Source organism: Hippocampus comes, unplaced genomic scaffold (assembly GCF_001891065.2).
Source record: "Hippocampus comes isolate QL1 unplaced genomic scaffold, H_comes_QL1_v1.1 scaffold207, whole genome shotgun sequence".
In the NCBI taxonomy this organism is placed as follows: Eukaryota; Metazoa; Chordata; class Actinopteri; order Syngnathiformes; family Syngnathidae; genus Hippocampus; species Hippocampus comes.
The window spans coordinates 436028-464000 of NW_017805146.1; the positions used below are offsets into that span (position 1 = coordinate 436028).

At 48.0% G+C, this 27973-nt stretch overlaps 5 protein-coding genes and 1 long non-coding RNA gene across 9 annotated transcripts; 3 read left to right on the forward strand and 3 right to left on the reverse strand.

Annotated features, from left to right (window-relative positions):
* Positions 1–261: 261 nt before the first annotated feature.
* On the reverse strand, positions 262–5725 carry s100v2 (S100 calcium binding protein V2). 2 transcript variants are annotated; one of them, XR_002168012.1, is made up of 4 exons: positions 5590–5725; positions 2336–2467; positions 1427–1800; positions 262–694 (listed from the first exon to the last, which is right to left on the reverse strand). XR_002168012.1 is itself a non-coding variant. In XM_019867921.1 (3 exons), exons 1-3 carry the CDS (start codon positions 5596–5598, stop codon positions 1630–1632), a joined length of 312 nt encoding a protein of 103 aa, XP_019723480.1. In that variant the 5' UTR covers positions 5599–5725; the 3' UTR covers positions 994–1629. The 2 variants fall into 2 exon arrangements, 1 of the variants encoding a protein (XP_019723480.1); XM_019867921.1 differs by lacking the exon at positions 262–694 and having other exon boundaries at positions 994–1800.
* A 2940-nt stretch (positions 5726–8665) lies between these two features.
* Positions 8666–10368, forward strand: rps27.1 (ribosomal protein S27, isoform 1). The gene is made up of 4 exons (XM_019867928.1): positions 8666–8778; positions 9282–9390; positions 9464–9574; positions 10215–10368. The coding sequence occupies exons 1-4, from the start codon at positions 8773–8775 to the stop codon at positions 10241–10243; spliced, it is 255 nt and encodes an 84-aa protein (XP_019723487.1). The 5' UTR covers positions 8666–8772; the 3' UTR covers positions 10244–10368.
* A 308-nt stretch (positions 10369–10676) lies between these two features.
* On the reverse strand, positions 10677–24417 carry LOC109514562 (small conductance calcium-activated potassium channel protein 1-like). 3 transcript variants are annotated; one of them, XM_019867775.1, is made up of 11 exons: positions 24346–24417; positions 22026–22152; positions 14975–15747; positions 14249–14344; positions 13877–14170; positions 12626–12747; positions 12398–12539; positions 12212–12322; positions 11995–12122; positions 11694–11772; positions 10677–11607 (listed from the first exon to the last, which is right to left on the reverse strand). In XM_019867775.1, the coding sequence occupies exons 3-11, from the start codon at positions 15740–15742 to the stop codon at positions 11383–11385; spliced, it is 1965 nt and encodes a 654-aa protein (XP_019723334.1). In that variant the 5' UTR covers positions 15743–15747; positions 22026–22152; positions 24346–24417; the 3' UTR covers positions 10677–11382. The 3 variants fall into 3 exon arrangements, with proteins under 3 accessions (XP_019723334.1, XP_019723335.1, XP_019723333.1); XM_019867776.1 differs by lacking the exons at positions 22026–22152; positions 24346–24417 and adding an exon at positions 16232–16282; XM_019867774.1 differs by lacking the exons at positions 22026–22152; positions 24346–24417 and having other exon boundaries at positions 14975–16119.
* LOC109514545 (neuronal acetylcholine receptor subunit alpha-7-like) lies at positions 19709–21828 on the forward strand. The gene is made up of 2 exons (XM_019867733.1): positions 19709–20003; positions 21638–21828. The coding sequence occupies exons 1-2, from the start codon at positions 19952–19954 to the stop codon at positions 21826–21828; spliced, it is 243 nt and encodes an 80-aa protein (XP_019723292.1). The 5' UTR covers positions 19709–19951.
* On the forward strand, positions 21814–27705 carry LOC109514574 (CHRNA7-FAM7A fusion protein-like). Its single transcript, XM_019867804.1, has 7 exons — positions 21814–21972; positions 22059–22138; positions 24385–24552; positions 24629–24823; positions 25273–25359; positions 25532–25641; positions 26494–27705. Exons 1-7 carry the CDS (start codon positions 21836–21838, stop codon positions 27190–27192), a joined length of 1476 nt encoding a protein of 491 aa, XP_019723363.1. The 5' UTR covers positions 21814–21835; the 3' UTR covers positions 27193–27705.
* On the reverse strand, positions 24475–25552 carry LOC109514657 (uncharacterized). The gene is made up of 3 exons (XR_002168023.1): positions 25298–25552; positions 24682–24819; positions 24475–24558 (listed from the first exon to the last, which is right to left on the reverse strand). It is a non-coding gene; the product is annotated as an uncharacterized LOC109514657 (long non-coding RNA).
* Positions 27706–27973: the final 268 nt, after the last annotated feature.

Sequence of the window (27973 nt, forward strand, 5' to 3'; positions counted from 1 at the left end):
CTGCATGGAGGATTTCCGACATTTCGTCAATGGATCAGTCGCCCTGTTCGCCGGAGTGTCTGGGCTCGAGTTGAGGCCTACGGCAGCTTCTTCTGAGTGTTGTCAGTCGGTGTTGAGACTGTTTTCCGCGGCCTGTAAAAGCCACCGTTGTCCACCGTTTTTGCAAGTCGACATTTTGCGGAAGCGCGCGGGTAACCGTGGGACGCGTCTCATGGAAGGAGCCGTTTTGATTCCAGATCACTGCGACAACATAGCTCAAGGTTAATTGTGCACAAGGAGTGAATTTATTCAAACATTATTTCACAAACTGGTTCTAGTCAACGCTGATCTCATCCAACTGCCAATAAACGACATGTAATAAGTAAACATAAGCCTTTTGGGCAACACCCTGACTATACATGAAAAGGGAAAAAAAAAACAATCGAGAAGAATGCGAGTTAATGATTAGAGCAGGTATGGCCTTTTGTACCTATTAAATTTGACGCATCTGACACGATATATTCATTTATATTCGACTTTGGTTACGAGCACCAGCAATCCCACCTTCCCGGTGGAAGAAGGTTAGTTGGTTAGCAAAATAGAACAAACAAGAAAAATACCAAAGCCGTTGTGGCGAGTAGGTTCGGTCGGAGAGAAAACTAGCCTGATTTGGATTCGGATTTTATTACACAACATATGGCGGGGAAGTTAAAACCTGTCATCTCTACTAGCAACAAGATCTAGTAAGGGGCCCTGCATGGAGGATTTCCGACATTTCGTCAATGGATCAGTCGCCCTGTTCGCCGGAGTGTCTGGGCTCGAGTTGAGGCCTACGGCAGCTTCTTCTGAGTGTTGTCAGTCGGTGTTGAGACTGTTTTCCGCGGCCTGTAAAAGCCACCGTTGTCCACCGTTTTTGCAAGTCGACATTTTGCGGAAGCGCGCGGGTAACCGTTGGACGCGTCTCATGGAAGGAGCCGTTTTGATTCCAGATCACTGCGACAACATAGCTCAAGGTTAATTGTGCACAAGGAGTGAATTTATTCAAACATTATTTCACAAACTGGTTCTAGTCAACGCTGATCTCATCCAACTGCCAATAAACGACATGTAATAAGTAAACATAAGCCTTTTGGGCAACACCCTGACTATACATGAAAAGGGAAAAAAAAAACAATCGAGAAGAATGCGAGTTAATGATTAGAGCAGGTATGGCCTTTTGTACCTATTAAATTTGACGCATCTGACACGATATATTCATTTATATTCGACTTTGGTTACGAGCACCAGCAATCCCACCTTCCCGGTGGAAGAAGGTTAGTTGGTTAGCAAAATAGAACAAACAAGAAAAATACCAAAGCCGTTGTGGCGAGTAGGTTCGGTCGGAGAGAAAACTAGCCTGATTTGGATTCGGATTTTATTACACAACATATGGCGGGGAAGTTAAAACCTGTCATATCGAGATGATAGCGTATAAAAATGGAATGCCTTGCACTTGGGTCATCTTTTTTTGGATTTGGCCCGACACCTGATGATGATGATGATGATGGTGGTGGTGGGTTCTACATTTCCAAGGACGATTTGGCGGGCTGGAACCTCAGAGCTGGGGTTTTTTTTTTGTTTTTAATTTTGTTGGTTGTTCGTTGAGGGTGTTCACAGGAGGGCGCAGCTGCACGAGGTGCCCTTGTTGCCGCCGAGGAGGCCGTGCTGCGAGGTGGCGAGAGTCTGGATTAAGTTCCAGAAGTGGGAGAAGGAGATGCCCTCGCCGTCGCCCACGCCCATCTTCCGCAGGACCTCGCTCAGGCCCTGTTCTGTCAGGAAGCCCTGCGGAAACATGTGGAAAGAAATGAAAATTTTGCCTTTTAAGAAAAGTGCAACGCGATAACTTGAGTCCACTTTTCCTCCTGCGACTGTCAAACGGGTGAACTTGAGCCGCGACATCGAAACGACCACGAGTTCCCTTGCAGCAGAAAAAGAACAGCTCCCAGTTGAGGGGCGCATAAGAGGTACCAATCATGGTGTTTACACGCCGGAACGCAGCGGAAAAGACGCCCGGACAATATGTGGAGTGGCTCCCGAGGCCGCGAGTGCGGTTGGCTATGGTTTCCGCCGCCACCCGCCCCCCCCACCAGCGTGCATCTTTTAGAGACATCGCTCAAGCCCACAGAGGCGTTGACACGGCACAATCGGACACACACGTCGTCCGGGCGATCCGCCTTCCTTGCTTGTCTGTGTGTGTGAAACATGCAGCCACACCCAAGCTACTAGAAATCGACTGTATGTGTGTGTGTGTGTGTGTGTGTGTGTGTGTGTGTGTGTGTGTGTTTTAATGCGCGCGGGAGCTCACACGCTTTCTCACCTTGGCCAGGTTGGGCAGCTGAGAAGACAGAAGCCCTTTGAACTCGTCCACCTTTAGCGTGGAGCCGTTGTCGGCCGAGGCCGAGTGGAACTGGGTGACCAGTGTGTTGATGGCGCCCTCCAAGTCCGAGTACTAGACAAAAAAAAAAAAAAAACAAGTACAAGATAAGATATTTGGAAATGGCCGCTATGCTGCGAGTTGACCTCTAGGGTGATTTCACAGTGTACAGAATGCTATAGAGAAGAGGCAGAGAAGGCCCTAAATGAAGATGCTCTTTTTCACAGAGGAGAGGCAATAGCTACCGAGGAGTACGGTTGTATGCTCTGTTTGTAGATGTTGCTCTGTGTATGTTAAAGGGGCGGTTGTTACAAGGTGGGTAATTCCAGCAATACCGATGCTAATTTCAGCTAGCCAGACGACGGCATGTCATATGTTAGTATGACGGGAATGTTGTGAGGAAAGAAAAAAGACGTGGTTTGGTGTTTGAAATCTGCCACTAGTGAGTCGTGTGAACAGCTGTCCAGCAATATATATATATATATATATATGTATATGTAGCTTGACGCAATCACGCTTTGCATCTCATTTGGAGAGTTGAGCAAACAAGCGGGAACAGGAATCCTTTGCAAAGTGTGTTTGAATAAGTTGAATGACATTGAAATGCGTTGAAAGAATGTAGGAGGGGCAAAAGCAAAAGACAACGGTTTTCCGCGTCGCAGATTTTCACCAAATCTGGAATGTATCGCCCACTCTAGATCGGACTCACTCAATCGCTTTTTGCTCCTGCTTCTTCAGATTCTTTCAATGGGCTGCGACGTTATCTCAGATTCTTGACAATGTGGTGGTGGCGTTTTACTCGTGCCCCTTGAAAGGAGCAGCTCCCCGAATCGACCGTGTCCAATGACAATTAAAGGCATTCTAGTGGACTTTCTTTTATTTGCAGTAATTACCCCCAAACTACGGTGTACCTCACGGTTCGGCGTTGAGCCGCTTTTTGTTCCTTCCCCCTGCAGCGTTTGTTTCTTTGCTACGCCAAACATTTCCAATATGACCCAGTGCTTGTTTAGTCATCCCCAAAATCAATCAGTCACCACTCACGACGATTTTCAACAAGAAACGCAGGACTGGAGACCACCGCAATGCAGCCTACGGCCGGGCATCCTCTTCTAAAAAGTTCCAAGGCGATTTACTTTTTTTTTTTTTTTTTTAAAGACATACGAAATGAAGTACGATTCAATGAGCTCCGGTTGACCTCAGCGGATAGCTGACGGACACCCGCCCACAATAGCTGACAATCCGCAACAACAAGAGATCATGTATAATTTTTTTTTTCATGCTTTTTACCCCTCTCACACTTTTTAAACATATACATGTATTTAAACTCTCGCACACACACACACGGAAGCAAATAGCAGGGCTGAAATGTATTGAAAACACTGCACGTATCGGGCATGTGCTCATTCTGTTTGTGTGGACAGTCCAATAAACTGCTGAAAAGCGCACTGGTGGCGTTGGCTCTCCTTTCCACATTTCTGTATATGGAGCGAGGGGCGCTAAGGATGAAGTACAATTCAGCGAGCTAAGACTGGAGTGGAATAGCTTGAAACGAAGCTCCTCAATTCATCCTTGGCACCAAGATGCCAAAGGATGGCAAGGTAATGCGTATATTTTGGCCTGAGCACAAAAACTGTATGGGCGGGGTGGGTGTGTGGGGTTTATTTTCTTGTGTCACTTTGGTATCATTTGAAACTTGTACACACAGTGTAATGGAATCATTTATTCCCTTGCATATTGGTAAGACAATCAACAAATTGTTTGGAAGTTCCAATCAGCATCCAGAGGGTCTATCAGGGCTTTTTCTAAGGACACTAAATTAAATTATGAGCACCATTTGGTGACTTCTATAACCACAGTTCCTCTGCAGTTTTCCTTTTTTTTTTTTTTTTAGAAATGCAAGCAAGCCACATGAATATGTTCCAAGGCTCCGGGTCTCCCCCCTCAGTCCCCAAGATCAAGTCACATGAGACACACTCAAGTTAGTCTTTTCTTCTTCATTTAAAAAAAATGTAACAAGTAGCTATTCTATGCATGCAGGAAGGCAGCTTTGTGTCTCTCTGCCTCTCTCAGACACACACACACACACACACACACACACACACACACACACACACACACACACACAGGGAAAAAAAAAACACCACACCCTTGTTCTTTTAAGAATGACAAGCTCCTGCAAGCCCTTCACCTCTGCACTTGATGTCACTTTTCTAGGCTCATTGAAATAGACCAAACTGTGAGATAATTTTATGAGATTCTGTTCGTTTGGATGTACTTTAGCCGCTTCAAAGCATAAATTGCATCGGAGTTTTCGTATGACTGTACAGTCGAGCCCTAATTTAACCAATACTGTATTGCTGTCATGTCAGTCTTCATATTTGCATTTTACACTTTAAAATACACCCCATTTATGTTTAGATGTCAATATTTTGGGGAATAGCCGACTTGCCGAATGGAAGACTTTTACATTTTCGAGTGTGAGTACATGAATGATAACTGCTTTTTGAGACTCATTGTTCCTACCAGCTCAGATTTGGACGAGTAATAAAAAGAATGCCATTAATAGGAGGGATGGACAATTAAATTTGGAATCCATTTATGTATACATAAACAGTTTCAAACACTCATGATATTCAAGTCTACGAAATGTGTTGCGATTTATTTGTAGCGCAGTCCAGCCCTTTGTGAACTTGACAAAAATGGCCCCTGATGATCAATTTCAGTGGTCAAGTGGCCCTCATTTAGCCTTTTTCGAGTTGATTTCACTTGGGGGGGGAAAAAAGGAACGCCATCTTGTTTTAATTCAACAAGTTAATGACGCGCGTGCGCCGTCCGACTTTTGGAAAAACTTCTTCATCCATTTAGGGAGGGGCCGGCCGCTCGCAAGCGACGCCGGACGACCAAGTTTCGCCTCGCGCGCTACTTCAAGTGTGCGATCGGTGACACAAAAGCAGGCGACCAAGTTGTTTGATGCCAAGAAAACCAAGTCGAAAATGGCTTTTTTTCTCCCCTCCAGTTGGCTGGCTCGGACGCGCGTCCTCGACGGACCGCTTCGGCCGAGTCGCGCGCCGCCCACAAGTGTTTTCAAACCAAACATGCACGACTACTTTTTCGGGTCATGAGACGTTATTTGCGAGAGCGAGCGTTCGCTTGGAAATCAGTGGGAAATTCGCTGGTTGTTTGCGTCGGTTTCCTACCTGAGGCATGTCGACTGTTGGCTCGAATGTGGCAACTTTTACTGGTCCTGCGTGTCTATCCACTCCTCTGACTGTGCATGTGTGTGTGTGGATCTGCGTTCTTGTCAGCAGCTGGCAGCCGTCCGGGATCCTCCCTCCTTCCTTCTCTGCAAAAGACAAGAGGACGGGGGGGGGGGGGGGGGGGGGGAGGGTCGAAGCAGGAAGAAGGAGCTGTAAAAAGGGAACCAAATGCGCCGTAACGTCACACCATGACACCGCGCGTGTCTTTGTGCGTTTGTGTGATTGTTATTGTGTGTGTGTGTGTGTGTGTGTGTGTGTGCGCGTGTTGTTCAAAAACTGTGTCATGTTCCTCTGAGGTCCTTCCACTCCACATCTGGAAAATTTTAGTTGAGCCAGTCTTGTCGTTGTCCACCCCCCCCCCCCCCCCCCCCCCCCCCCCCCCGTTTGACAAGCTCCATTTTGAGTTTTTTTTTTAACTTGCATTGCACTGATCTGCATTAAAGTTCAAGCATGATACTAAAAAGCAGTTTTGAAATCATAGTACTGTCATAAAAAAGGGAGGGAAAGGGGGGGAGGAGGACGAGGAAACAGGCGCAACCGCATTCCTTCTATCTGGTTTTATGAGCGAAGGCCGTCACTGCGGTGTGTGTGCGTGCGCGTGTGCGTGTGTGTGTGAGTAAGGGGGACGCTCCGCATTTTGGTTCAAATGAACCAAAGGAATTTATTCTTGAAAAAAAAAAAGAAAAAGGCACAATTTTTGCAACAGATGGTGAGCATTTATTCAAAGATGATGTCCTTGAGGGTGTGTCGTCTTAAATATGATCGAAACACTGTGTTGGAAGGGGGGGGGGTGGAGGGGTGGGGGTCATCCAAAACAAACCTCCGCCCACTCGAAGCCACTCAAATATGGGAAGAAGGGGTCGCCCGCCACGCCCGACCAGCGAATTGTTTCGGTATGATAACATAACATCTCACACTGGAGTGTTTTGCATTTAAAACACACACATAAGTAAGAGAGCGTGAACACAAACTCCAAACACTTGCAAACAACTGATGTTTCCATAAGATTATTAGGGGTGTGGCTGTTAGAAAAAAAAAATAAGCTAATGTTGACTTCTGGTGATCCCAAGAACGTACAGATCATGTGTGTCCAAAACCGTTGCACTGTTAGCAAGCCTGAGAATTTATATACTGTACAACAAAAAAATGACATATGTGTTTTTTCAAAATGTAAAATAGAGTTGACTTCCAGTGGGCCTGAGAATTTGGTAGGATTGTGGACAAATAACTCATTAGTCCTAAACCGAAACGTTATACTGTATATGGATGTGTCACTGTGACTTCTTTTCCATGAATTTATCATCAAATTTTACTGAGGCCAAAGATTTAGTAGGATTGTGCACCAAATTGTTGATTTGTATTCTGGGTTTCCATGTGATTTCTAGTGCTGTGGCAATGACAGTCTCGTGGAGATCTAAAAACAAAACCCCCAAAAAGTACCTTTAAAAGGCTTTATCGCTGATCTCGTAAGATTATTTGGGGTGTGGCTATTAAAATAAATAACATTGAAACAAACTTAAGTTGAGAAAGTCGCACTGCAACTTGGACAAAACAGACATCTTCTGGGTGAGATGTTTTCATTGCGCGATCTTAATTCGTTGAGATTATTTGAGGTGTGGTTCGTAAAAATGCAATACAGATAATACTGGCTGCCAGTGGGCTAAACGTGTCATATGTTCGAAAAGAAAATGGTTTGCGGCACAATCCCCACAAATTAAACGCAAGTCATTGAGAATGCAGGTAGGAATTTAAAGGGATTGTAGCCCGTGATGCACAATAAGAATGACAAACTTTCGACTGAAGTGGCTCAAAACTTTACAAGTACGGTCCCACCTAAATAATATAACTCTCCGGGTACCTTTGTCGTCCACCCGATGTAGATAACTTCATTTTCTTTTCACATCGAAGATATTGCATGATTGTTTCGTTTTGCCATTATGTCAAACAAAAAGTGGGCAGGTGATTTAGGGGAGGCATTTTGGGGGATGAAATTAAACACTGTGAATTGCAGTTTTCTGTCTTCTGGAATGAGGGTGCGGACCAAAATGAAAATGTGGAGAAATAAAGCGATATGACAATTAGGGTTGTGGGAGACCACCGGGATCTTTGCGGACGCCAGGCAGAGTTCCAATCAGTTTGCCTTGCCCTCGAACAGTCAAGCGTCGCCTCTTCCCAGCAATGGTTGTGCTTTTTCTGAAATGCCCACAAGTGCCACCAGAGGGCACCAATGTCGAATGCTTCAGTGACGCATCACGACTGAGAGGCGTTAAAATCTGCGTTCGTTGAGTAGGAGGTCAGTTCAACCTGGAAGGTAGAGGGCGTCATCGCCACGTGTGCATGTCAATTTGCTTTCAGATATGTTTGAAATTAAATGTTGAGGTTTTTGGGCAGGGGGAGTCAGTTTTCAGGAGAGCATCCCACACTATAACTAAATGCTGATTTTTCACAGGGGAAGTCGGGGACCCTATCCTCCTGTTACGAGCGTGGGTGGAAAGAACAACCCGCTTGCCGACTCTGGACCCCAAGATTTCTGCTAGTGGGAAAGTCTGTCGAACTTTATCAGTCAGAAGTAACAACCGTAATATACGCTTCCTGTTTCAAAAAGATATTTCGGCGACCCAGAATATTGTTTCTTACTGGTCTGCTTTTGTTAGTAATTTACACGGGGGAAAATCTGGTCTCTTCCATACAAATGTCTTCTGACTAATAAAGTAAGGGAAAGCACTTTCAAAATGATACACAGCTACTATCCTACCAAGCATTATCTTCTTAAGTTCAAGAAAGACATCTGTGTTGATTGCTTGTTTTGTGCGATGTCCCCTGAAACGATGATTCGTAGCTCTATGCTCTTTAGTTGGAATTATTGTTTAAAATCCTATGGATCTTGTTTTTGCTTATCTGTCTTTATTCTGGACATGTATTAATAACTTGTTCGTTTTGTTCTCTGTGATTTGTAATTCGACTTGTTCAATAAAGATTTTTTAAAAAAATGACCTCACCAAGATGGCCGCGATGATCGCACTGAAGTCAACACTTCCGGCTTGGGGCTAAACGCAAGCGCGGATATCAGGGCCTCGCTTCCGGTTGTGCCTCCTTTTCGGCAGCGGCTATTTCCTCGCCAACATGCCAGTGAGTATCCGCACCACCTCATCCAACGACATTTCCCCCGTTTAATGGCGCTTTTGGAGGCGCATTCACGACTCTACGTTTAGCTGAAACCTTTGCGATTCCACCGGTACCGCCGAAGTCACCCTTGCTGGCTTTTAGTCGCACTTTGTCACAAATTAAACTGCAATTTTGTTGAGCGCATTGAGACTCAAGATGGCGGCGCGCACACGGCAAACATGGAGTCAGTCCAGCCGACGTTTGTGCTTCGATGATTGATTCTGTCCTTCTCAGTTACATAAATGTCCCCGTTTTTGGGTATTCTGAAGCTAACTTTATGAGCTTTGCGGTGTGCCTTAAAGAGATAACGGATACGTTAACCGACCGGTAACGTAGGCCAACCTGGAAGCCAAATCCGGAACAACCAGTTGGAAGAAATTAAAAAACGCCACCCTACCATATCTCTACCATAATCATACCACGCCTTTAATAACAGTATTGCCAATAATTTGTGTCTGCCCTGTTAGCTCGCGAAAGACTTGTTGCATCCATCTCCAGAGGAGACAAGGAGGAGGCACAAGAAGAAGCGCCTTGTTCAGAGTCCCAACTCTTACTTTATGGATGTCAAATGTCCAGGTAAGGTGCCGCAACACTCACGTGGCTTTGGGGCAAAATCTCCTGTCAGAATGTAAGTGACTGTCTGTTGCAGGATGCTACAAGATCACAACAGTGTTCAGCCACGCGCAGACGGTCGTGTTGTGCGTCGGCTGCTCGACAGTCTTGTGTCAGCCCACCGGAGGAAAAGCACGCCTCACAGAGGGTCGGTATTAACCAGCCCCTATAACGTTAGGTTTTGATGGCTTTTTTTGGAGGGGGCGGGGGGCTCTTCATGTGTTGCACCGTTGCTTGAAGGGTTAAAAATGCTTTTTTTTAAAATTTTTTTATAGCCCAATTTACAGCATCTTGTATTCTACGTTGGCATCCAGCAAGCATACGTTAATAAGGCAAAGCAACGTGGTTTTGTTCAATACACACGTAGTTCTTTAGTTTTCCAGTAAAAGTCAACAGGGAGTGACACTAAACTTGAAACAAGGACTTGTGCAACGTATCTTAAAATTTGTAAATTGGTTCACGGTACATTGAGGTACCAATGAATAGTGTTTCTTTATGATCAACAAAATGTTGGTTATGGAACACATGTTAAAGTCGAAAGCCAAAGCTGTTAGATTTGTTTTCCCGCACTGCATAAGTGACTGGACGTCCTGTTTGGTGGTCTTCTAGTCTCATTATTGTGCCAGATGAACCTCAGTTTGCAGAAGGGTTGAGCGAGACCACTGGCTCCCCCCTTTCGAAGGCTGAGAACAAACCTTTAGCTCCCAGCGATTGTAGTCAAAGCACCATGATACTGGCTCGAAAAACGCTGACTCTTGTCTTTATTTAATTTTTTTTGTCCTGCTCAGGGTGCTCGTTTAGGAGGAAGCAGCACTAAAATGTTTCCGGTTCGACCAAGGGACAGATTGTGGGAAAAGGATTGCCACCGCGGCACAATTAACCACTGTACCGCCACCACCACCATGTTCCTTGTTTCTCAATAAAATGTTTTGGCTAAATGAATGAGTTGAATTTTTGAAGACAAGTGCTGCAGTGTTTATTAGAAATAACATCTATTTTTTTTCTTTGACACTTCACATGCATACAGTGGAACCTATGGAGTCCACCGCCCCCCACCCCCCCAAAAAATCATTGGAAAATTAAAGCAGGTTTATCCTCAAACTTGTTTGTACCTGTTATTTCTCAGTAAGTTACGAATACATATTCAATTGTGCTTAGAAGCGAGTAAAACATAATGAACGATAAACAAATAGTACACATTGTACGTTTTATTTAATTTCAAGGTTCAATTTTTTTTCCCCAATTGAGACCCTCAATTGCTTGATGTATACCAACTTGGAATACCCTCAATAAAAATCATCGGCTTTAACCCGGAACCAGAAATGAACACATCGCACTCAATTCATAACACCTGCTCTTGAGTAAGCCACCACATAAAACTAAAACTACAACAAAGTAAAAAGTACTTGGCTTGGGAATCATAAATATGCTGTGCGTTACTAAGCTTCTCCTCAGTAGCCGTATCTTGCCTGTTTTCCATCCCTCCCCTACAACAACGCACCTGATTCAAAGGATCAGTTCATCAGCAAGCGCTGAAGAAGCCTGAAACGATCATGATCAATTGAATCGGGTGTGTTGGATTCGGGAGAGCTCGAAAACAGACAGGATGTGGCTCTCGAGGAACCGGAGTTCCCGAGTCCTGAGGCAATGGCTCACGTCCTCCTTCGGCTCACTTTTGCCCTGCAGATTCCTGGGGGGACTCATAAGTGGCATCACACAAAGTAGCAAAAAAAAAAAAAAACGTACATGAATTTCAATTTTTTGAATGTACATTTGCGAACTCCCTCCACCAACGATGTGACCTACAAAAGAACATGTTTGGAACATGAACTTTTTCGGAAGAGTTTCGGTTCAAGTCCACTTTTACGACCGGCGTTCCGCTGCTCGAGCAGCATTTTCCTATTCCGCAATACTCGGCTCCTCCATCTAGGGGGTGTCAGACAACCAGTTTTCGTTCTACCTGTCCTCATGCCTTCCGGCAGCGTCGACCTTCTCCCTCTCGCGTAGCAGGTGGCGTATGGAGGAGTTCTGCATGGACAAGGTGCTGGTCAGCAGCGGCATGAGGCCTCGGAAGCCCTCGTGCAGCTCCTCCACGTGCTTCTCCAAGCCGTGGACGTGAGCGTCCAACTCGGCCCGGCAGCCCTGCACCTCCACCAGCACGTCGGACAGCGTGGTTTGCAACTGAGGCGGTCCCAGAGCAGACACACGTCACAACAACGGTGCGTTGGCACTTGGCTTGAGATTCGCAAAGCAGTGAGAGCACTTGCCTCTCTCACCTTGCAGAGGTCCACCAGCGTGCTGCCTTGGTCCGCCAGGATCCGCTTGTCCATCTTGACGCGCCGGAGCCTGGACGGTGCACACATGAACGTATGCTTTTTACGATGCGTTGACATTTAAATGTTGACGGAAACCCCCAAAGTGGCACCCATTCATCTTTTTTTTTTTACAGTTTTGAGTTACTCTGTTACAGTTTCTTAAATCCAGTTGGTGACAGTTACTAAGATCATGTATCTGATTGCATGAACACAAGAGGATAAGACTGATTTTCCCGAAGGCGAGGCGTCTTACTGGTGGATGGCGAGCATCAGTTTGCGTTGGTGCATGCGGACCATGGTGTGGTCTTTCTCCCTTGAGAGTTTGGTGTGCTTGTAGATGAACCAAGTCTCCCTCAGCACGTTTGCGGCCGCGATCTTCATCTGCACCGACGGAAACATTCACATGACAGTTTCGTACTCACCGGAAGAGACCGGATAAGCACTAAATGGCGTGAAAATGGCGAGCGAACCCTTTTGGATATGTGCGAGTCAATCATGAAGTTGTGAACGTGCTTCTCAGCCCGCGTCAGCTCCAGCTTCCTGGCCACCACTGCGACCACCAGGACGGTGCAGCCGGCCCCCTGCGGGCAGACGTTTTAAAACATTCATCTACCCCCCTGTCACTCCCCAAAATAAGAAAAAAAAAGTCTTCTCACCATGATTCCGGTAAGGAGGCAGATGCTGCGTCCACAGTAGGTGTGAGGCACCACGTCCCCGTAGCCGATGGACAGGAAGGTGACCGACACCATCCACAGGGCCTCCATGTAGTTACTGCTTAAGTCCCTGTAGTTGTGGTGTCTGAAAATATGGATGAAAAATGGGTTCGTTTAAATCCTTCAATCATAATTCACCCAAGCACGACTTCAAAATGTAGCAGCAGTGACCTCTCGCATACGTGCAGCCCCCAGGCCGCCAGGATCCACAGGGAGACGCTGAAGATCATCAGCACGGTGCCAGGGTAGGTGGTCATCAGGGTCTTGCCCACGAAGCGCGCGTTGAAGTGGATCTGACGAGCGTTCAGATTCGGATTATAGGACGGCACGCTCGCAATGCGGCTGTCTGGAGTGGATCGAAGGTTGAGCTCGACCAAAGGTCACCAACCTTTTTGAGAGCGAGAGCCACTTCATGTATACTGATTGTGTGAGGGGATACCAAATTGATCTATGTTTGAAATAACACATTTGTCCAAATGACCTTTTGATAAATATGAGCATGTGTAATTTTTTTTAATACTTGATGATTTTAATTTTCAGACTCTGATCATGTCACACAATAACTGCCGCTGTTTGCATCCTAATTTCTGCCAGCAAATCACAATGTCACAGCACTGGCGGGCTCCTCATGTGGTCCTCATGGGCTACCTGGTGCCCGCGGGGACCATGTTGGTGACCCCTGAGCAAGACAAAGGTCATTTTTCTTAAATGACACGAGAAAGACCCAGGGAGTGAGTTTGGTGGCTTTTCACACATTGCCTCTCTGTTGCTGACCAAAACAGCAGCACCACCGAATGAATTTGGAATTTATTTATTCAGTTTTTTTTTTGGGGGGGGGGACAAATTGTAACCGTAGCATATTGAGCCAAAATGTTCCATTTGATGTCATGATACACCATGCTGAATTGTACCGCACTATAACAAACTCTACCTTGACCAGACAAACTGCACTACACCAAACGATTATACCAAACCAAACGACCATACCATGCCAATCTGCCTGACCAAACTGTGCCACGCCAAACTGTACGCTACTATATCAGAAGTGTTACCATACCGTGCTACAAGAAAACAGGACGTCAAACTCGATCATACCGTGCACAAGTGTCTCATAGCGTGTCAAAGTGTATGATGTCATCCCAAACTAGTCATCAATACCGAACCAAACTGTACCATATCAAAACAAATTGTATTATATCATACCGTAGGGTACCAAACCACATGGTAACTTGGCATACCAGATTGTATCAGACCGAACCACACCGAAACCGTGCAATGCTACATTCGCCCTATTTGTACCGTTCCGTAAGATCCAAAGTCGAGCTCGAACCTTGGGCCCGTTGTATTTCAACTTGGTACTTGGATGCATTTTTGATGGGGTAGGACTCGTTCCAAATGTTTGACAGCCACTGCCTCGGGTACCTTGTTGAGCGCCCCGATGCTCCGCGACGCCGTATCGGTGAAGAGTCTGCTGTGCAGCATCATGGCGCGGCCCAGCAGGTAGAGCCGGAGAAACATGGGCAGCGCGAGCACGATCTCCAGCTCCGTCTCGGACAGCGCCGCGGCCGACGGCGCCGTCCGCCGCTGGAAGTAGGCCAGCAGGCCCACCGGATACGGATGGATGGCCGCCGCCGCCAGCTCCAGCGCGATGAGGGCCAGGCGCTCCGTTGTCATGGCGATGCGCCAGTCCTCGGCGCTGCTGTCGTGGACGTACAACTACCATTGCCGGATTGTCAAAAGATGCCAGATGAAGCTTCCGCGTGTGCTCATTCAACGTCTCATTTGTCGGGTTACCTGCACCTCGCAGCAGTGATACGCTACGATGAGGCCGAGCAGGACGACGGTGGACAGGCTGATGACGGATTTGAGCGAGAGTGAGTAGACGGAACTCTGTGGGAGCGACACACACACAATAGCACAGGTCAAGACCTCGATAATCTTACACACACGGGAATCATCCACTTGCAGGATGTCACCGGCACGATTTTATGGGTGTTGCACTTTTCATGCCTGTTCCATAGCCTTCTCTAAGAAACAGGACTCGGGTTGCACCGATATCACTTTTTTTTTTTTTTTTCAGATCCGGTCTATGTATTTACATTTGAGTCCTTGATCATGGCCTTCTATGAAGCAATTAGGATCACGCGGTTTTGATTTTGATCACATAGTGGCCCAAAATGGAACCTTTTCTCTAAAATGGCACCTTTCAAACTTTTGGGGGGAGTTGGCTCGCCGCTAAGCGCCGGTCATCCGTGTCACTCAGCAGGTCTGGCCCCACCTTCCGTGGCCATACACGCTCAGTCACAGACAATGCGTGATTGAACAGAAAGATGGTGATTCCGAGCGAACAAAAATAATACCCAGGACCGCGTGCAAGTTTTGGTGTTTAGTAAAGAAAAACGCGATGATGACTCAAATAGTCGGTGGGATCATCCGTTCGAAATATATGTGATCACTAGACTCGTACGTGCCACATCATGCCAAACAAAACACACAAAAGCTGCGACGAGTATACCGGACCTTGCTGTAGACGCTCCACGAGAGTTCCGTTTCCATGACCATCATGACCACGCCGAAAATCCCCACGGCGAGAGCGCAGTCGTTGAGCCGCCGCCTGCGCAGGAAGAGCGCCCTCCTGCGCACCAGCCGCCACCCGATGCTGTGCGTCTTCCAGTAGTGGTCGTCCTTGGCCTCGGCTTTGCGCTTGGGGCTGGAGTTGCAGGGGGCCCCCGGCAGGAGACCCCGATCCCGATCCAGCAGCTGCGGCGGCGACTCTTTGCCGGGTCGGGGCGCCTCGTCGTCCCTGCCGGTGATCCGAATCTCCGGGAGGCTCTGCCTCATCTCCAAGGAGGGAGGAGCCCGCCTCTCCAGGCTCGGGACCGGGGCCCTCCTGGAGCTTTTGGCGGGGGCGCCGTCATGAAAAGTGCAGCTCTTCTCCTGGAGTCTGGAAGCTCCTGCGCTCTTTTGTCTCCGCTCCTTCCTGGAACAACTCTGACGTTTCTTCTCCTTGCATTTGACATGGTCGGCGGCCCTCTTGGGGGAGCACGGCGAGGCTCGGGCGCACAGGTAGCCGTTGTACAAAGGCATGGTGGCCATGGCCTGGGTGCGGTCCAGCCACACCGCGTGACCCGCGCACCTCTGGACGGCCGGGTGCAGCCCGCACTGAGGGGGGCAGGCCCGGCGGGGCGAGAGCGTCCTGGCGGGGGGCAGCAGGGAACGCTGCTCCTCCACCTCGCTCTCGTCCAGCGGGGAAATGTTGACCGTGGAGGTGGAGGAGGAGCGCTCCATGGTGACTGGCTCCATTTCAAGGGGAGAGAGGACATGTTAGAAAGAAGAGCGCCCGGTTGACGTGAGAACTAACCGATTTCCAGTCATTAAATATCTTACATTGGATACATCGCCATCACTCTTTAAGAACTTGCACATAAAAAGAAACATCTGTTGAGGGATTCTCAACTCCTTGTTTAAAATGTGTCCACCATTTTCGACATTTTAGATTGGCCGATTTCTAGAACAAACAGAGACCCATGTGAGGACTGACCAACAGAACCGAGGATTCTGCTCGACATTGACCGTATGGAGTCCGAAGGCCTAATGCAAGTTATTTTTTAATGCTGTTTCTATACGTTTTAAGAAAAAACAGGGAAAAGAGATTCCCGCAGTTTGCCATTTTTTAGTCATCAGCGCGGTTATATTGATGACGTGACATGATTTACAGCTTGGAAAATATTCCGTATCCAATTTGTCGGACAGACAACACAATGAGTTTGTGAATACCTTACCTTTCGAGAAGCGAGCTCGATATTTGCTATTTCTTCAAATTTGGAAAAATCCTACTCCCTCTGGAATAAAAAAAAAAAAAAAAACACCTGTCCTGTTGCACGTCCTTCCTTTAAGCAAACAACAAAAAAAGAAAGAAGGTAAAGATTAATCAATGTATACTTGGAAAAAAAAAAAGATTCATTGCAATGCGCATTAGTGGCGTGATGTCATCAGATCATCAAATTCAATCGCCATGGACACGCTCCGTCGAACAAAGCGGCCCGGTCCATTAGCAGCCTGCTCATGACGGAGCTCCACCCTTAGATTCCAGATGAGGTTACCAACCTCTTGTGTATATAATGCTGACATGTGACCAATGACCACACACACACACACACACACACACACACACACACATGCGCGCACACACACACACACACACGCACTTATATCCATGACATGTCCCATGCATTTATTCCCTTGCCTGGCCGTGGTCCCGGCATCAGGACGTCTTCGTTAAAGCCGGCCGGGCTTAGTGAGAGTGCAGGCTCAACTTGCAGATGTTGCAAAGGCAAACAATCATCCGTCTGCGTGTGCGGGCATACGTGCATGTGTGTTGCCAAAAATCACATCACTATGTAGGGCCCGAGTAAGCCCAATTGAAACGGCATTCGTTTCTTTGTTGAAAATTCAGGCCCGTACGCCAGTTTGACTGAGCAACGCGACGTTGGCCGGCATGTGCCGGAGACCCACCAAAAAGTCTGAAGAAGCCATGCCCGAAAATGCGGTGCAAGTCTCCCATTTTAGTTGGAAGCGGCCATTTTAGGGCCACGCTGACCAATCTTGGGGGTTACTCAAAGATGGACTACTCCTCAAGAAACTTTGATAATTTAGCCCTTAAAGCCAGTTTCATTTAACACCATGAAATTCGGCAGGCTTTTTTGAAGACCCACAAAAAAAGTCTCAGGAAGCCGTGCCCAAAATTTAGGAAGGGTGCCATTTTGAACCCCAAAGAGATTCGTAGGCTGTTCCGACTCATCCATAGAACTCTACAGATGGACTAACTAAGTATTTGGGGGTGACGGGGGGCGGGCGGGATGACTAAATGTTTCTGATTATAATAAGAGTTATGAGTATCTATTGGACAGATTAAACTTTAATCAAGAGAGACGCCATACTTATGTGCTTATGAAATATCAAACTCCTTGGGTGAATAGGTGGAACATTAAGCGCAAAAGTCATAACAATGACATCCCGTTTGGTTATTTATCCAAATCCGCCTGACAGATGGACCAACAGATAATAGTGGTTGGGGCAGCGGGGTCGGGCGGATCCGGCAAGTAGCAGGATAAAGAATGGTATTATCTAATCAGAAGGCGAAGTGTATTAAATGTAGGATGACAGAGTGGGCGTTGGGCGAGAGAGAGAGAGAAAGAGAAAGACAGAAGGGACCCGTATGGCCATAAAAGACATGCTTGGATGAGTCTGACTAAGCAGCTTTGGGATGGGAACAAAAATTGGGCCTCAAAAGTTGGCACAGACTAATCCACTTTACATGATATCCAATGAGCGGCACGGTACGGACTGGTTCGCATGAGGTCGTGGGCTGGAATCGGGCCCCGGGTTTCCTTTATAGAGTTTGCACGCACTCCGCATGCCTGCGTGGGTCTTCTGCGGGTACTCCGGTTTCCTCCCCTCATTTCAAGACGGTACGGACTGGTTCGCATGAGGTCGAGGGCTCGAATCGGGCCCCTTTAAGAGGTTGCACGCACCCCGCATGCCTGCGTGGGTTTTCTGCGGGTACTCCGGTTTCCTCCCCTCATTTCAAAAACATGCAGGGCGGGTTGATGGAACACTAAAGTGCCCCAAGGTGTACTTGTGAGCACGGATGGTCGAGCATTTTTCGAAAAAGCTCGCATTGACAGCGGATTCTTACTTTGGCAATGAATCTTATGAGATTAGTCTAGCTAATGAGGTGTCCCACCAGATGTTAGTTTTCTTCCAAACATCCTGCCAGCCTGTGAATGAATTCAAGCCCATTGCCGGAGAGTGCTCCAAAAGCCGTAGCTTAGCACGTCTATTCTTGTTTGCGTGCGTGCGCTGTGCTGCCAGTCTTCATTGAGTCTCGTGTGTCATCCTCGCATCACCCTGTTGGCATCCCGGCGATGTGGAACTAAGCCGAGATGCTCACGGTCGCTAATTGCCACAGCTGTTAAACGCGGCGGTACCGCCTCTCCCCGACAAGGCGGCGTATTAGAGAATTGTCAGTTAATTTTCTGCATTGCATAATCACCATAGCGGGTAAACGATTTTGCAAGTTGGAATGTTTTCAACGGGTCTAAAAATGCATCAAGAAGAAGAAACGCTACATGTATTTATGAACTTTGAGTTTGAAAGATTTGAATCATTTGAGAAATGTGGAAGGAGACAGTCAATGCAGAAAATGTCTGCATTCCTGTGAGAAGGTTGTCATGGAAAATACTGAACAACGTGGACGTTTGGCCAACGGGATTTTCCCCAAGTTGGTCAGCGTGCAGTGACAAAACAAGCCACAAGGGGGAGCCCGCCCTTCAATTCCTCTACTCTCACGGAAAGCCAAGGAAGGATGATGAACGTGGCTTCCCAACAGAGTCAACGTGTCATTCCCAACCCTTCCTTGATTCCCACTTCGGAAAATGGCACTCTCTGATGGATGTCATGTCATTTGAGACCCGCCTTCCCTGGCTGGATGTGGTGTGGAGTGTGAAAAGAGGCGGCACAGCGCCACCTCAGGCAAACCCCGCCTCCAAAGAGGGCAGAAGTCTACTTCCGGAGCCGAGACTCCGACGACAGCGTCAGCCGTGACACAATCCTTACTTGGCATCCACTATTGAAGCCCACCCTGCCACATTCGCCCTCCCACGCCCTCCGAACGAATACGCTTGTGTCAGCATTCCGCGGAGGACAAATGAGCGGAATCCAGTTGAAAGATGCACACCATCCTGGCGGCCTTCCACTGTGGTCACAAATTTTGATGATCGTTTGGAGCCTTGGTTGTTAAAAAGATCGATGTGAATATGGGCAGACGGGTCTATCCTAAGACGAGGGACAAAGCGTCGAAGGAGCCCTGATTGAAACCAAAGACCAAGTCGGACATTTTGGCTGGAAGCAGCCGTGGCTTAGCCATGAACAAATAGCGGGAAGCGGGCCGCTTGAGTTTGAAGCAGCCGTTTTAGGCACTGCTGACGACTCTTTCCGCTGTGCACATCCACTTTGAGATTCAATCCACTTTGAGAGCTCACATCTAACATACAATTGATTAGTTAGCTTGTATTATCCACTTTGCAAAAGAAAACAGAGCCCCCTCCCCTGAGCTATGCCATAGCAGTACCACTAAAGGCTTCTTCTGTGCTCTTCTCTTTGTGTGTGTGTGTGTGTATGTGTGTGTGTGTGTGTCTCCTCCTCCTCTTCCTCGGCATCGTGCCCTCCTTAATAAGGTGTCACCTCAAAATCAACCCCCCTCCCCCGACTGCTGATTGCTTCCTTTGAGTTCATTATTTGTGCTACACTGTGTTCTCCATTTGAGTCCCACCTCTTCCTCTTAGTCTTTCTCTCTCCTCCGGCATCTGCTCCATCCCTGTCTCGCTGGCTTTCCTGCAGCTTCCTTCCTCCTCCTCCTCCTCCTCTTCCTCATTCTTGCCTTCCCGTCTGTCTGCTGCCACTCTTCCTTCTCTTCCTCCTCCTCCGTCGACCAGGATGTGGCGTTCGGCGGCTCTGCTCGTCTCGGGAATCTCGGCGTTGATCCACGGTGAGCTCTTGATGATATTCTGGATTCGAAGCGGAATTGAAGGGGGAAAGAGAGAAAGGGGGCAGGATGCGGCGGGTCACCTGTTTGCTCTGCTTACTCTCGGCCAGAGTGGCAAACGACGCAGCGAGGCATGTCATCTTCGCGTGTGACTCATAAGCAAACTGAAGCGGGGGGTTGGGGGAAGGGGAGCACGGATCAATGGAATCACACGTGTGGCTTGCCACTCTTTCATCTTGCCGCATCCCTCGTGTTTGCTTAAGTGTGCGTCGGACGTGTTGCTGCGGCTGAGCTGGGCAAACTTGACAGCATCTCACGTGTGCGTTTGTTGTCGGCGTAAAGCGGCCCCAAGCGAGATGACGGAGATATTGTGATTTAAAAAAAACCCAAACAAACAGAACAAACGAACACAACTAAAGCACGGATGTGCCATCTGTAAACCTGAAGCGAGTTTGACGCTGTGACGGTCCGGAGTTGCCGAAATGAACACGTGGAAGAAAACAGGACATTTCATTCTATTTTTTCATTATCATCATTTGTATTATTTTAAGTGTAATGGTTTATCAATCCATCGATTTTCTAGATTCCTACCCTGAACCTTAGAAGTGTGAGGTGGCGATACTCACCACTAGACCAGGGGTGTCAAACTCCTTTTTGTACTGGGCCATATTGTAGTTACGATTTCCTTGAGCGCGCCATTATGACTGTGAATTTTGTGAAAGTGGATAAATGTTGGATCATCTCCACAAATTACGTAAATGGAGAACGACAAATTGGCGGATACCTCGTTTTGAAATCAGAAATCAAGAATCATGGTTAGTTCAGCCATTGTTTATGTTCATGTAATGAGATCATGCTTGCAATATCTCTACGTAACGATGGTTTACATGTGACAATTTAAAATTTTGGTTCAGACTTTGGCAAACATCGTGGAAAAGTCGACATGCTTGATTTGCTCTCGCGGGCCGCACAAAATGATATGGCGGGCCAGATCTGGCCCCTGGGCCTTGAGTTTGACACCAAGCACTAGACTGTGCTGCCCCCCCACCCTTCCCAAAAAAAAGCGGCAACTATTTGAAAGTGAACCTCATACGTTCATGAGAGGTTCATTAGTGTCCTAATAAGCCTGATGAAGTTTCCTCCTGACACTAATTACACTTTGTTCACTGCGTGTGTCTCGCGTCCTTGTCGCACAATTTATTGAGCGGCACCAACTCGGCCGGAAAATAGTGATAAAAGGTGACAAAAGGACGACGGAAATTAATCGGTAAGCTGGCCAAAGGGCAACATTCAATTATCAAACTAGGATGGCTAATATGGGAGGGTCACACCGTGGGATGTGGGGAAAAAAAAGCCACCAACACACAGCCACATGATAAAAGAGGTAACAAAAACAATTGATTTGAACACCGCAAAGCTTTTCACCCCAAATTTGGAAGTGTCCACATTAGCATCCGTTTTGTAGTTTATTGGTTAATTTGGGCTGTTTGAACAACGCAAAGCTTTTCAACCCAAATTTGGAAGTGTCCACATGAAGCATCCGTTTTGTAGTTTATTGGTTAATTTGGGCTGAAGTGAGGTCTCCGCAACTTCACAAACTGCAGTTCCCCCCGCAACCCACCCGTATCCTTTTGCAGTGTCTTCGGGGGGTCCTCACCAGAGAAATCTGCTGAAGAGCCTGCTAAAGGACTACAACCGCATGGAGCGCCCTGTCGGGAATGACTCGCACCCGCTCACCGTCACCTTCTCGCTCAGTTTGATCCAGATCATGGACGTGGTGGGTGCGGCCGGCCCGGGGGGCAAGGTTGGGGGTAAAAAAGTGAATTAGAAACCCCATGACATGCATGCATGTGTGTGTCAAGAGCTGGTTCGACCACTACCTCCAGTGGAACCAGAGCGAGCATCCCGGAGTTAAAAACCTTCGCTTCACCACCGACCAAATTTGGACGCCAGATATTTTGCTGTACAACAGGTGAGCATCAAACACACACGCGCACGCACGTACGCACGTAGACGCGTGTCTACTCACATGTTCTAATTGGCCTGTCGGTTCCTCAGCGCCGACGACGACTTTGACTCCACCTTTAAGACCAACGTTCTGGTCAACTCCAGCGGCTATGCTGAATATTTGCCTCCGGGTAAGTCGCTCACACTTTTGGACCGAAAAGCATCGCAGCAAGGCTGAAAATAGCATCAAAATGGGAGAAAGACGTCAGAACAAAAATTGACTTTGGTGAAATTACAACTTTTTTTCTCTATTCTCAGTCGGCTAATATCGTTAAAAAAAAAAAAAAAAAAAGTTGTGGTTGTGTTCGTATTTTTGTTAATTCTATCAATAACGAATTTGTACTTTAATGTCAATAAAAATTGTAATATCAGAGTCTTAATTTTCCGAGAAAATATGTCCTTTATCACTAGAAAAAAAGACTTGTGTGAAGTCATCATTTTAAAAGTCACGAGGTTTGCTTATGAATTTCTTTGGCTCCAAAATCAAAAAGTACAAAGTTGGACTGACGTCAGTCAAAATTAGAGTTGAACAATTTGGAATTCATAGCGGATGCAAAATGTTAAATTGAGAGAAAAAAAAAAAAAAAGGAAATATTGTGGGAGAATTCGTCCAAAGTCAAATTGGGGAAATAAGGTAAGATGAACTGAACGAGCCAATCGCCCTAATGCTCCTTCCCTCCTCGTCCTGCCGTCACTCGACGCGCAGGATTTTGCGTTCACAATTCAGCATTCAGCACGCGCCGCTGCCGACGCCCGCAAGGTGAACACGCCGTTGACATATTGCCAGCGCCTCCAAATAGGCCGCACACGCTTCCTGTTTAACCCCGAAGCGCAGAGCGCCGTTACGCCGAGCTGGCAGGCAGGCAGGCCCGGCATGTTTCGCAGCCGCCGCTTTGCCCTCTGTGCCATGTTTATTAATAGCGTTCTGCGGCGTGTAAATAGCTCACCGCCGAGATTAGGATCAGGGAGAAGTAAGGGAGGGGATGGGGGGGGGGGCGGAATGAGGCGCTTGTTTCAATCTGATTGCAACAAACAAATTCATCCATCCATTTTCAAAGACGCGTCTCCTCACGAGGGTCCCGGGCGTGGTGGAGCCTATCCCGGCCGTCTTCGGGCAGTTGGCGGGGGACATCCCAAGCCGGTTGGCAGCCAATTGCAGGGCTCACACTCACACCTATAGGGGCAATTTAGAGTCTTCAATCAGCCTGCCAAGCATGTTTTTGGAATGTCACAGGAAGGCCCGAGTGCTAACCAGTCGACCACCGGTGCCGCACAAACAAATCCATATGCAGGATAACGTTTAGTATTATTTTTTTGTATGCAAGTCAAGGCCTCGCTCCCAGTCTGCAGTTGTGTAAAGAACACATTTTAAATTGCGGAGTATCCAAAGATCTTAAGAAGTTTTCTGGAACACTTTGGCGGAGACTTGATCTGAAAATGTGGAAAAGCGGCGACATTTGCGAGCGCGGGGGCCTGCAAATGACACATTGGTGAGAACGAGGCTCCTTAAAAATGATGGACGTTTATTTTTGGGACTGTGTGGAGCGAGAGCAAGAGCGAGAGAGAGCCAGCGAGTCTTGTTTGTGAGTGTCGCCTCAAGGTTACAAGATGGATATCTTGCGGGAGGCGAGCGGAGGAGACGCGAGGCACGCCGCCAACAACCAAGGCGCCGGCCAAGGCATGTAATATGATAGCCCCGCTGGACATGACATTAGGGACAGTGTTCAACTACTTCCACCAAAAAAAACCCCCAAAAAACCCCATTTTGGAACCTATCACTCACCGATTGGCTGTTTTTTTGTGGAGCTTCGTTGTGAAAAGAGCCCTCTTGCTGCCTTCCGGTAGGTGCAGGGCAGTGTACACCATTTCAGGGAGGCGTTACCTACTCGCAAATGTTCACTGTTCATGGCAGGACTTTTTCAACCAATTTTTTTTTTTTAATTTTTCATACTGCACTATTGCTCTCCTAGTAATGTACCTTTTTTTTTTTCTTTTTCTATTCCCGCCCCCCATATATTTAGGTTCTGCTTTTAACAACTAATGATTCTATCACTGTTGCTTAAAGCGCTCTACTGGACGATTCTCGATCGCACTTGGAGACCACGGAATAAAAATGCAATACAAAAAAAATGTATCAATAATTAATGGAATGGGGCGAGTCCCAATCACGATATCAGGATGAGACGAGCCTTATTTCAAGGGCGCTGATACCAACTAAATTCTACACGCTGTATCTTTAAAAGATTACATACTGCTGTAATTTATGATTATTATCATTATCTATGAATTTTTTTTTTTTTCATGAAAAGGAAAACAAAATCCATGCAATGTCGTTTACGTGCCGGGGTGAGTCGTCCAATCACGTCCGTCCTCGCAGGCATCTTCATGAGCACGTGCAACGTGGATGTGCGCTGGTTCCCTTTCGACGTCCAGAAGTGCGTCCTCAAGTTCGGCTCGTGGACGTACGACGGCTGGCTGCTGGACCTGCAGATGAACGAGGCCGACATCTCGGGCTACATGCCCAACGGCGAGTGGGACCTCATAGGTCAGCCTTCAACACAGGTACAGGTTATCGCAAGCTCCCCCCCAGCTGTACCCAAGCCGAGATTTCGACTCGGTAGGGGTGCCCGGCGCCCGGAACGAGGTTTTCTACGATTGCTGTAAGGAGCCGTACCCGGACGTGACCTTCATGGTGACCATACGGCGAAGGACGCTCTACTACGCCCTCAACCTGCTCATCCCCTGCATGCTGATGTCCTCCATGACGCTTCTCATCTTTGTGCTGCCCGCAGACTCCGGAGAGAAGATCTCGCTGGGTGAGCAAAAAAATCCAATGAGAAATACATTTCAGGACAGTTCTCTCTTTAAGAATAATGAGAATTGAAAGATAATAGCATGATGAATAACAAATGAGAAAACATACAAAAAAGAAACAGAACGATAGAGTAACAAATAAAACGGACATAAAATGTAAAAAACAAACTAAAACAAAACAAAAAAACTAAAAGCCTCTTCTATGTAAGGACACTAGGGCATCCTTCCTTTCTCTTTCCTTTTACGCCCAAATATTTCTGCCAGCTAAGCATTTTTGGGAATCGTTTGTGTTTGGAGTTGTGCAGTACACAACATATTAAAAAAAAAAAAAAAAAAAAATCATGGATGAGCCCTCGCGGTTGTTCATCAAGAAACGTTGGCTGCTCGCTCAGCCACGGGATCCATGTTTACTTTCAGCATGGGATCGATTCAATATTTCGTTTCTTTCAAGGCATCACCGTCTTGCTGTCACTGACCGTCTTCATGTTGCTGGTGGCCGAGATCATGCCGGCCACGTCCGACTCGGTGCCGCTCATAGGTACATCTTTATTCGTATTTTTGCTTGGGAACTAAAGGGCTCCTGGAACCGAGCGGATCCGTTGTCACCGTCGCCGTTTTTCTGGCTCAAGTTCCGGGAGCTTTTTGGTCGCGGGTACTTTCGATGCGCGTTCCAAAACAATTCAACGTAATCCTGTTCTCTCCTCTTCCAGGTCAGTACTTTGCCAGCATAATGATCATCGTGGGTATGTCCGTCATCGCCACCGTGGTGGTCCTACAGTACCACCACCACGATCCCAACGGAGGGAACATGCCCAAATGGGTGAGGCTCCCGCTGTACACTCCCCCACACAGCCCTCCTTTCATCCCCGTTTTGATCCATATTTAGGTTATACTTATTTTTCTCTCCTCCCCCGCTGACTCCCCATGCATGCAGCGAGTGACTCATCTTGGGCGCTGTCAGTCTGCCTGGTTTAATGTATGCTGTGCCTGGATGCCTTTTAGACCGCATCGCTCTCATCTTAGTTTTCCTTTCCTTGCTTCGTGCCGCAGCTCGACTTCAGGTCATAATCTGACTGCAAATGGCGCCGACACTGAAAGTAGCGCATTGGGACATCTGGCTGGAAAATGTTGCCATCCTAAAACCCGGATCATTTTCACAACATAGTGTCTGTTCACCTGAGCCGCAGAGAGAGTCGGGGTAGTGATGTAGCATCCGCACAGCAGTTTGGGTAAAGCGGCATTGCCCTTGTGGATGACTCCAGCTCTGCGTCGGCAGGAACATGCGGCAGTACCTCTCCTCCTTGCAGTGCGGGTGTATCAGTCTCTGGCTGAAGGTGCTGTCAGGGTGGCCTGGAGTGGGTGGCAGGGTCTGTCCATCATAGCTGTTAGCTTAGCTAGCATCCTTCTGTTGCCCACCAGAGTGTCCAGGGAGCAGCCCAGGACAAAACTGGCCATACATCAATCACTTTTTGACCTAAGCGGAATCATCTACCTCGAATCTAGGAAGTGCATTTAATTTCTTCCAATCTGACTCCGGTGTAGCGTTATGGCAGCCATTCATCATGCAACTCGACATAATTCAACAGGCATAGATCAATAACTTTTTGACAGACGGGGAACCATTTACCTCTCTCGTTCTGATGAAGGGTGCTCCTGAACCTTCTGTGTCCAGGTGAAGCTGGTCCTTCTCCAATGGGTGGCATGGTTCCTGCGGATGAAGCGGCCCGGTGAGGCAGAAAAGCCCCGGCGGCCCCCTTGCGCCCCCCACCTACGCCGCTGCTCCTCTGGCTCCCACAGCGGGAGCATCCCCAACCACGGCGACCCAACCCCGCACCCACTGCAGCCGCAGAATCTGGCCCCTCTCCACCAAGCCCACCTCCACGTGCAATCCAGCGCCAACAACGGGAATCTGCTCTACTTCCAGGGGACGGAGGAGCCCACGTTGTTGTGTGACGCCGCCCAGAGGTGCAGTAGCATCCCCGTGGGGCCCCGCAGCCCACCCCCGCACCTGCCTCCTCACCTCTGCGGATCCCCGCCGCCTCCCACCCCCAACCTGGACGGGGTCGGGTGCCCCAGCACCGTCTCCGGCGGCGGTGGCGGCTTTGGAGTCGGCATGGCCGGCGGACCGTGCCAGGCCCCGGGCCACGGGGACCCGCTGCTTCAGGCCATCCTGGAGGAGGTACGCTACATGGCGGATCGGTTCCGCCAGCAGGACCAGGCGGAGTGCGTGGCCGACCAATGGAAGTTTGCAGGCGCGGTCATCGACCGCCTGTGCCTGGTTGCCTTCAGCGTCTTCAACATCATCTGCACCATCTCCATCCTCCTGTCGGCGCCCAACTTTGCCGATGCCGTTTCCAAGGACTTTGTGTGAAAAGCCGCGAGGGGGAGCGAACCGGATGATGGGGGAGTTAAGGTATCAAGCGGGCTCGGATCCAGTGGGACTCCACATTCTCCGGTGGGCTCAAGAGTGGGACACAAAGGAAAATATGTGCATTTCTTTGCACTGGACTGACTGAATTCGATGACGAAAACGGATCAAGAAGGGGAGTCAAAGCTTTTGGAAGAGATCAGAGCTGTGACAGAGGCGGGACACTGTCTGCGTGAAATGGAATAGCATGAAGTCAGAACAGGCTTAAAAACTAAATTGGCAAGAGCGCCTTTGCTGGACTCTGCAGGCCGGTTGTGGATCCCACGCGGCTCTTTTTTCCCCCCACCTGTGTAAAAAGCAAGAGCAGGTAACGGGGGTACTGTTACGTCTTGGATGCGTCTATTTTAAAAGATCTCCGTGTAAAAGGCATCGCGATAAGAAGAATCCTCGTTGTCAAAGCCAGCATTTTCCCACCTTTATTCCTTGACATACTGACACAGAATGGGGGTGGGGTGGGGTGGGGGATAAAAGAGACTTGGCTCCCATTTGCTGTGTTTGGTCAGGAAGGCAATTTGCGGCTAATTTTATGGCCCTCAATGTGGAAGAATCTCAATTATGTACAGTGATTAGATTGAATTGTATTTTGTACTTTGCTAGGTTCTGTGTGAAAGGTGCAGGCGGACAAATGCCAGGTATTCTTGTACGGGTTGCGGGTAACCTGTGTGGAAGTGGCTCAACGCTTAACGAGTGTTAAGGCTAACATGCAGGATACATTCAGGTTCAC

Excerpts from the sequence above, each read along its gene's own strand:
- LOC109514562 (XM_019867774.1), bottom strand. The coding sequence starts at position 15,757 with ATGGAGCCAGTCACCATGGAGCGCTCCTCCTCCACCTCCACGGTCAAC. Across the intron at positions 12,323-12,397 it reads GCCTCCTTACCGGAATCATG|GGGGCCGGCTGCACCGTCCT; the intron begins GTGAGAAGACTT and ends GTCTGCCCGCAG. Across the intron at positions 12,123-12,211 it reads ACTCGCACATATCCAAAAGG|ATGAAGATCGCGGCCGCAAA; the intron begins GTTCGCTCGCCA and ends CCGTCGGTGCAG.
- rps27.1 (XM_019867928.1), top strand. Across the intron at positions 9,391-9,463 it reads TATGGATGTCAAATGTCCAG|GATGCTACAAGATCACAACA; the intron begins GTAAGGTGCCGC and ends TGTCTGTTGCAG. Across the intron at positions 9,575-10,214 it reads AAAAGCACGCCTCACAGAGG|GGTGCTCGTTTAGGAGGAAG; the intron begins GTCGGTATTAAC and ends TGTCCTGCTCAG.
- s100v2 (XM_019867921.1), bottom strand. Across the intron at positions 1,801-2,335 it reads AGCTGCCCAACCTGGCCAAG|GGCTTCCTGACAGAACAGGG; the intron begins GTGAGAAAGCGT and ends ATGTTTCCGCAG.
- LOC109514574 (XM_019867804.1), top strand. The coding sequence starts at position 21,836 with ATGACATGCATGCATGTGTGTGTCAAGAGCTGGTTCGACCACTACCTC. Across the intron at positions 24,553-24,628 it reads CGGCGAGTGGGACCTCATAG|GGGTGCCCGGCGCCCGGAAC; the intron begins GTCAGCCTTCAA and ends TCGACTCGGTAG. Across the intron at positions 25,642-26,493 it reads GAGGGAACATGCCCAAATGG|GTGAAGCTGGTCCTTCTCCA; the intron begins GTGAGGCTCCCG and ends TTCTGTGTCCAG.
- LOC109514545 (XM_019867733.1), top strand. The coding sequence starts at position 19,952 with ATGTGGCGTTCGGCGGCTCTGCTCGTCTCGGGAATCTCGGCGTTGATC. Across the intron at positions 20,004-21,637 it reads AATCTCGGCGTTGATCCACG|TGTCTTCGGGGGGTCCTCAC; the intron begins GTGAGCTCTTGA and ends ATCCTTTTGCAG.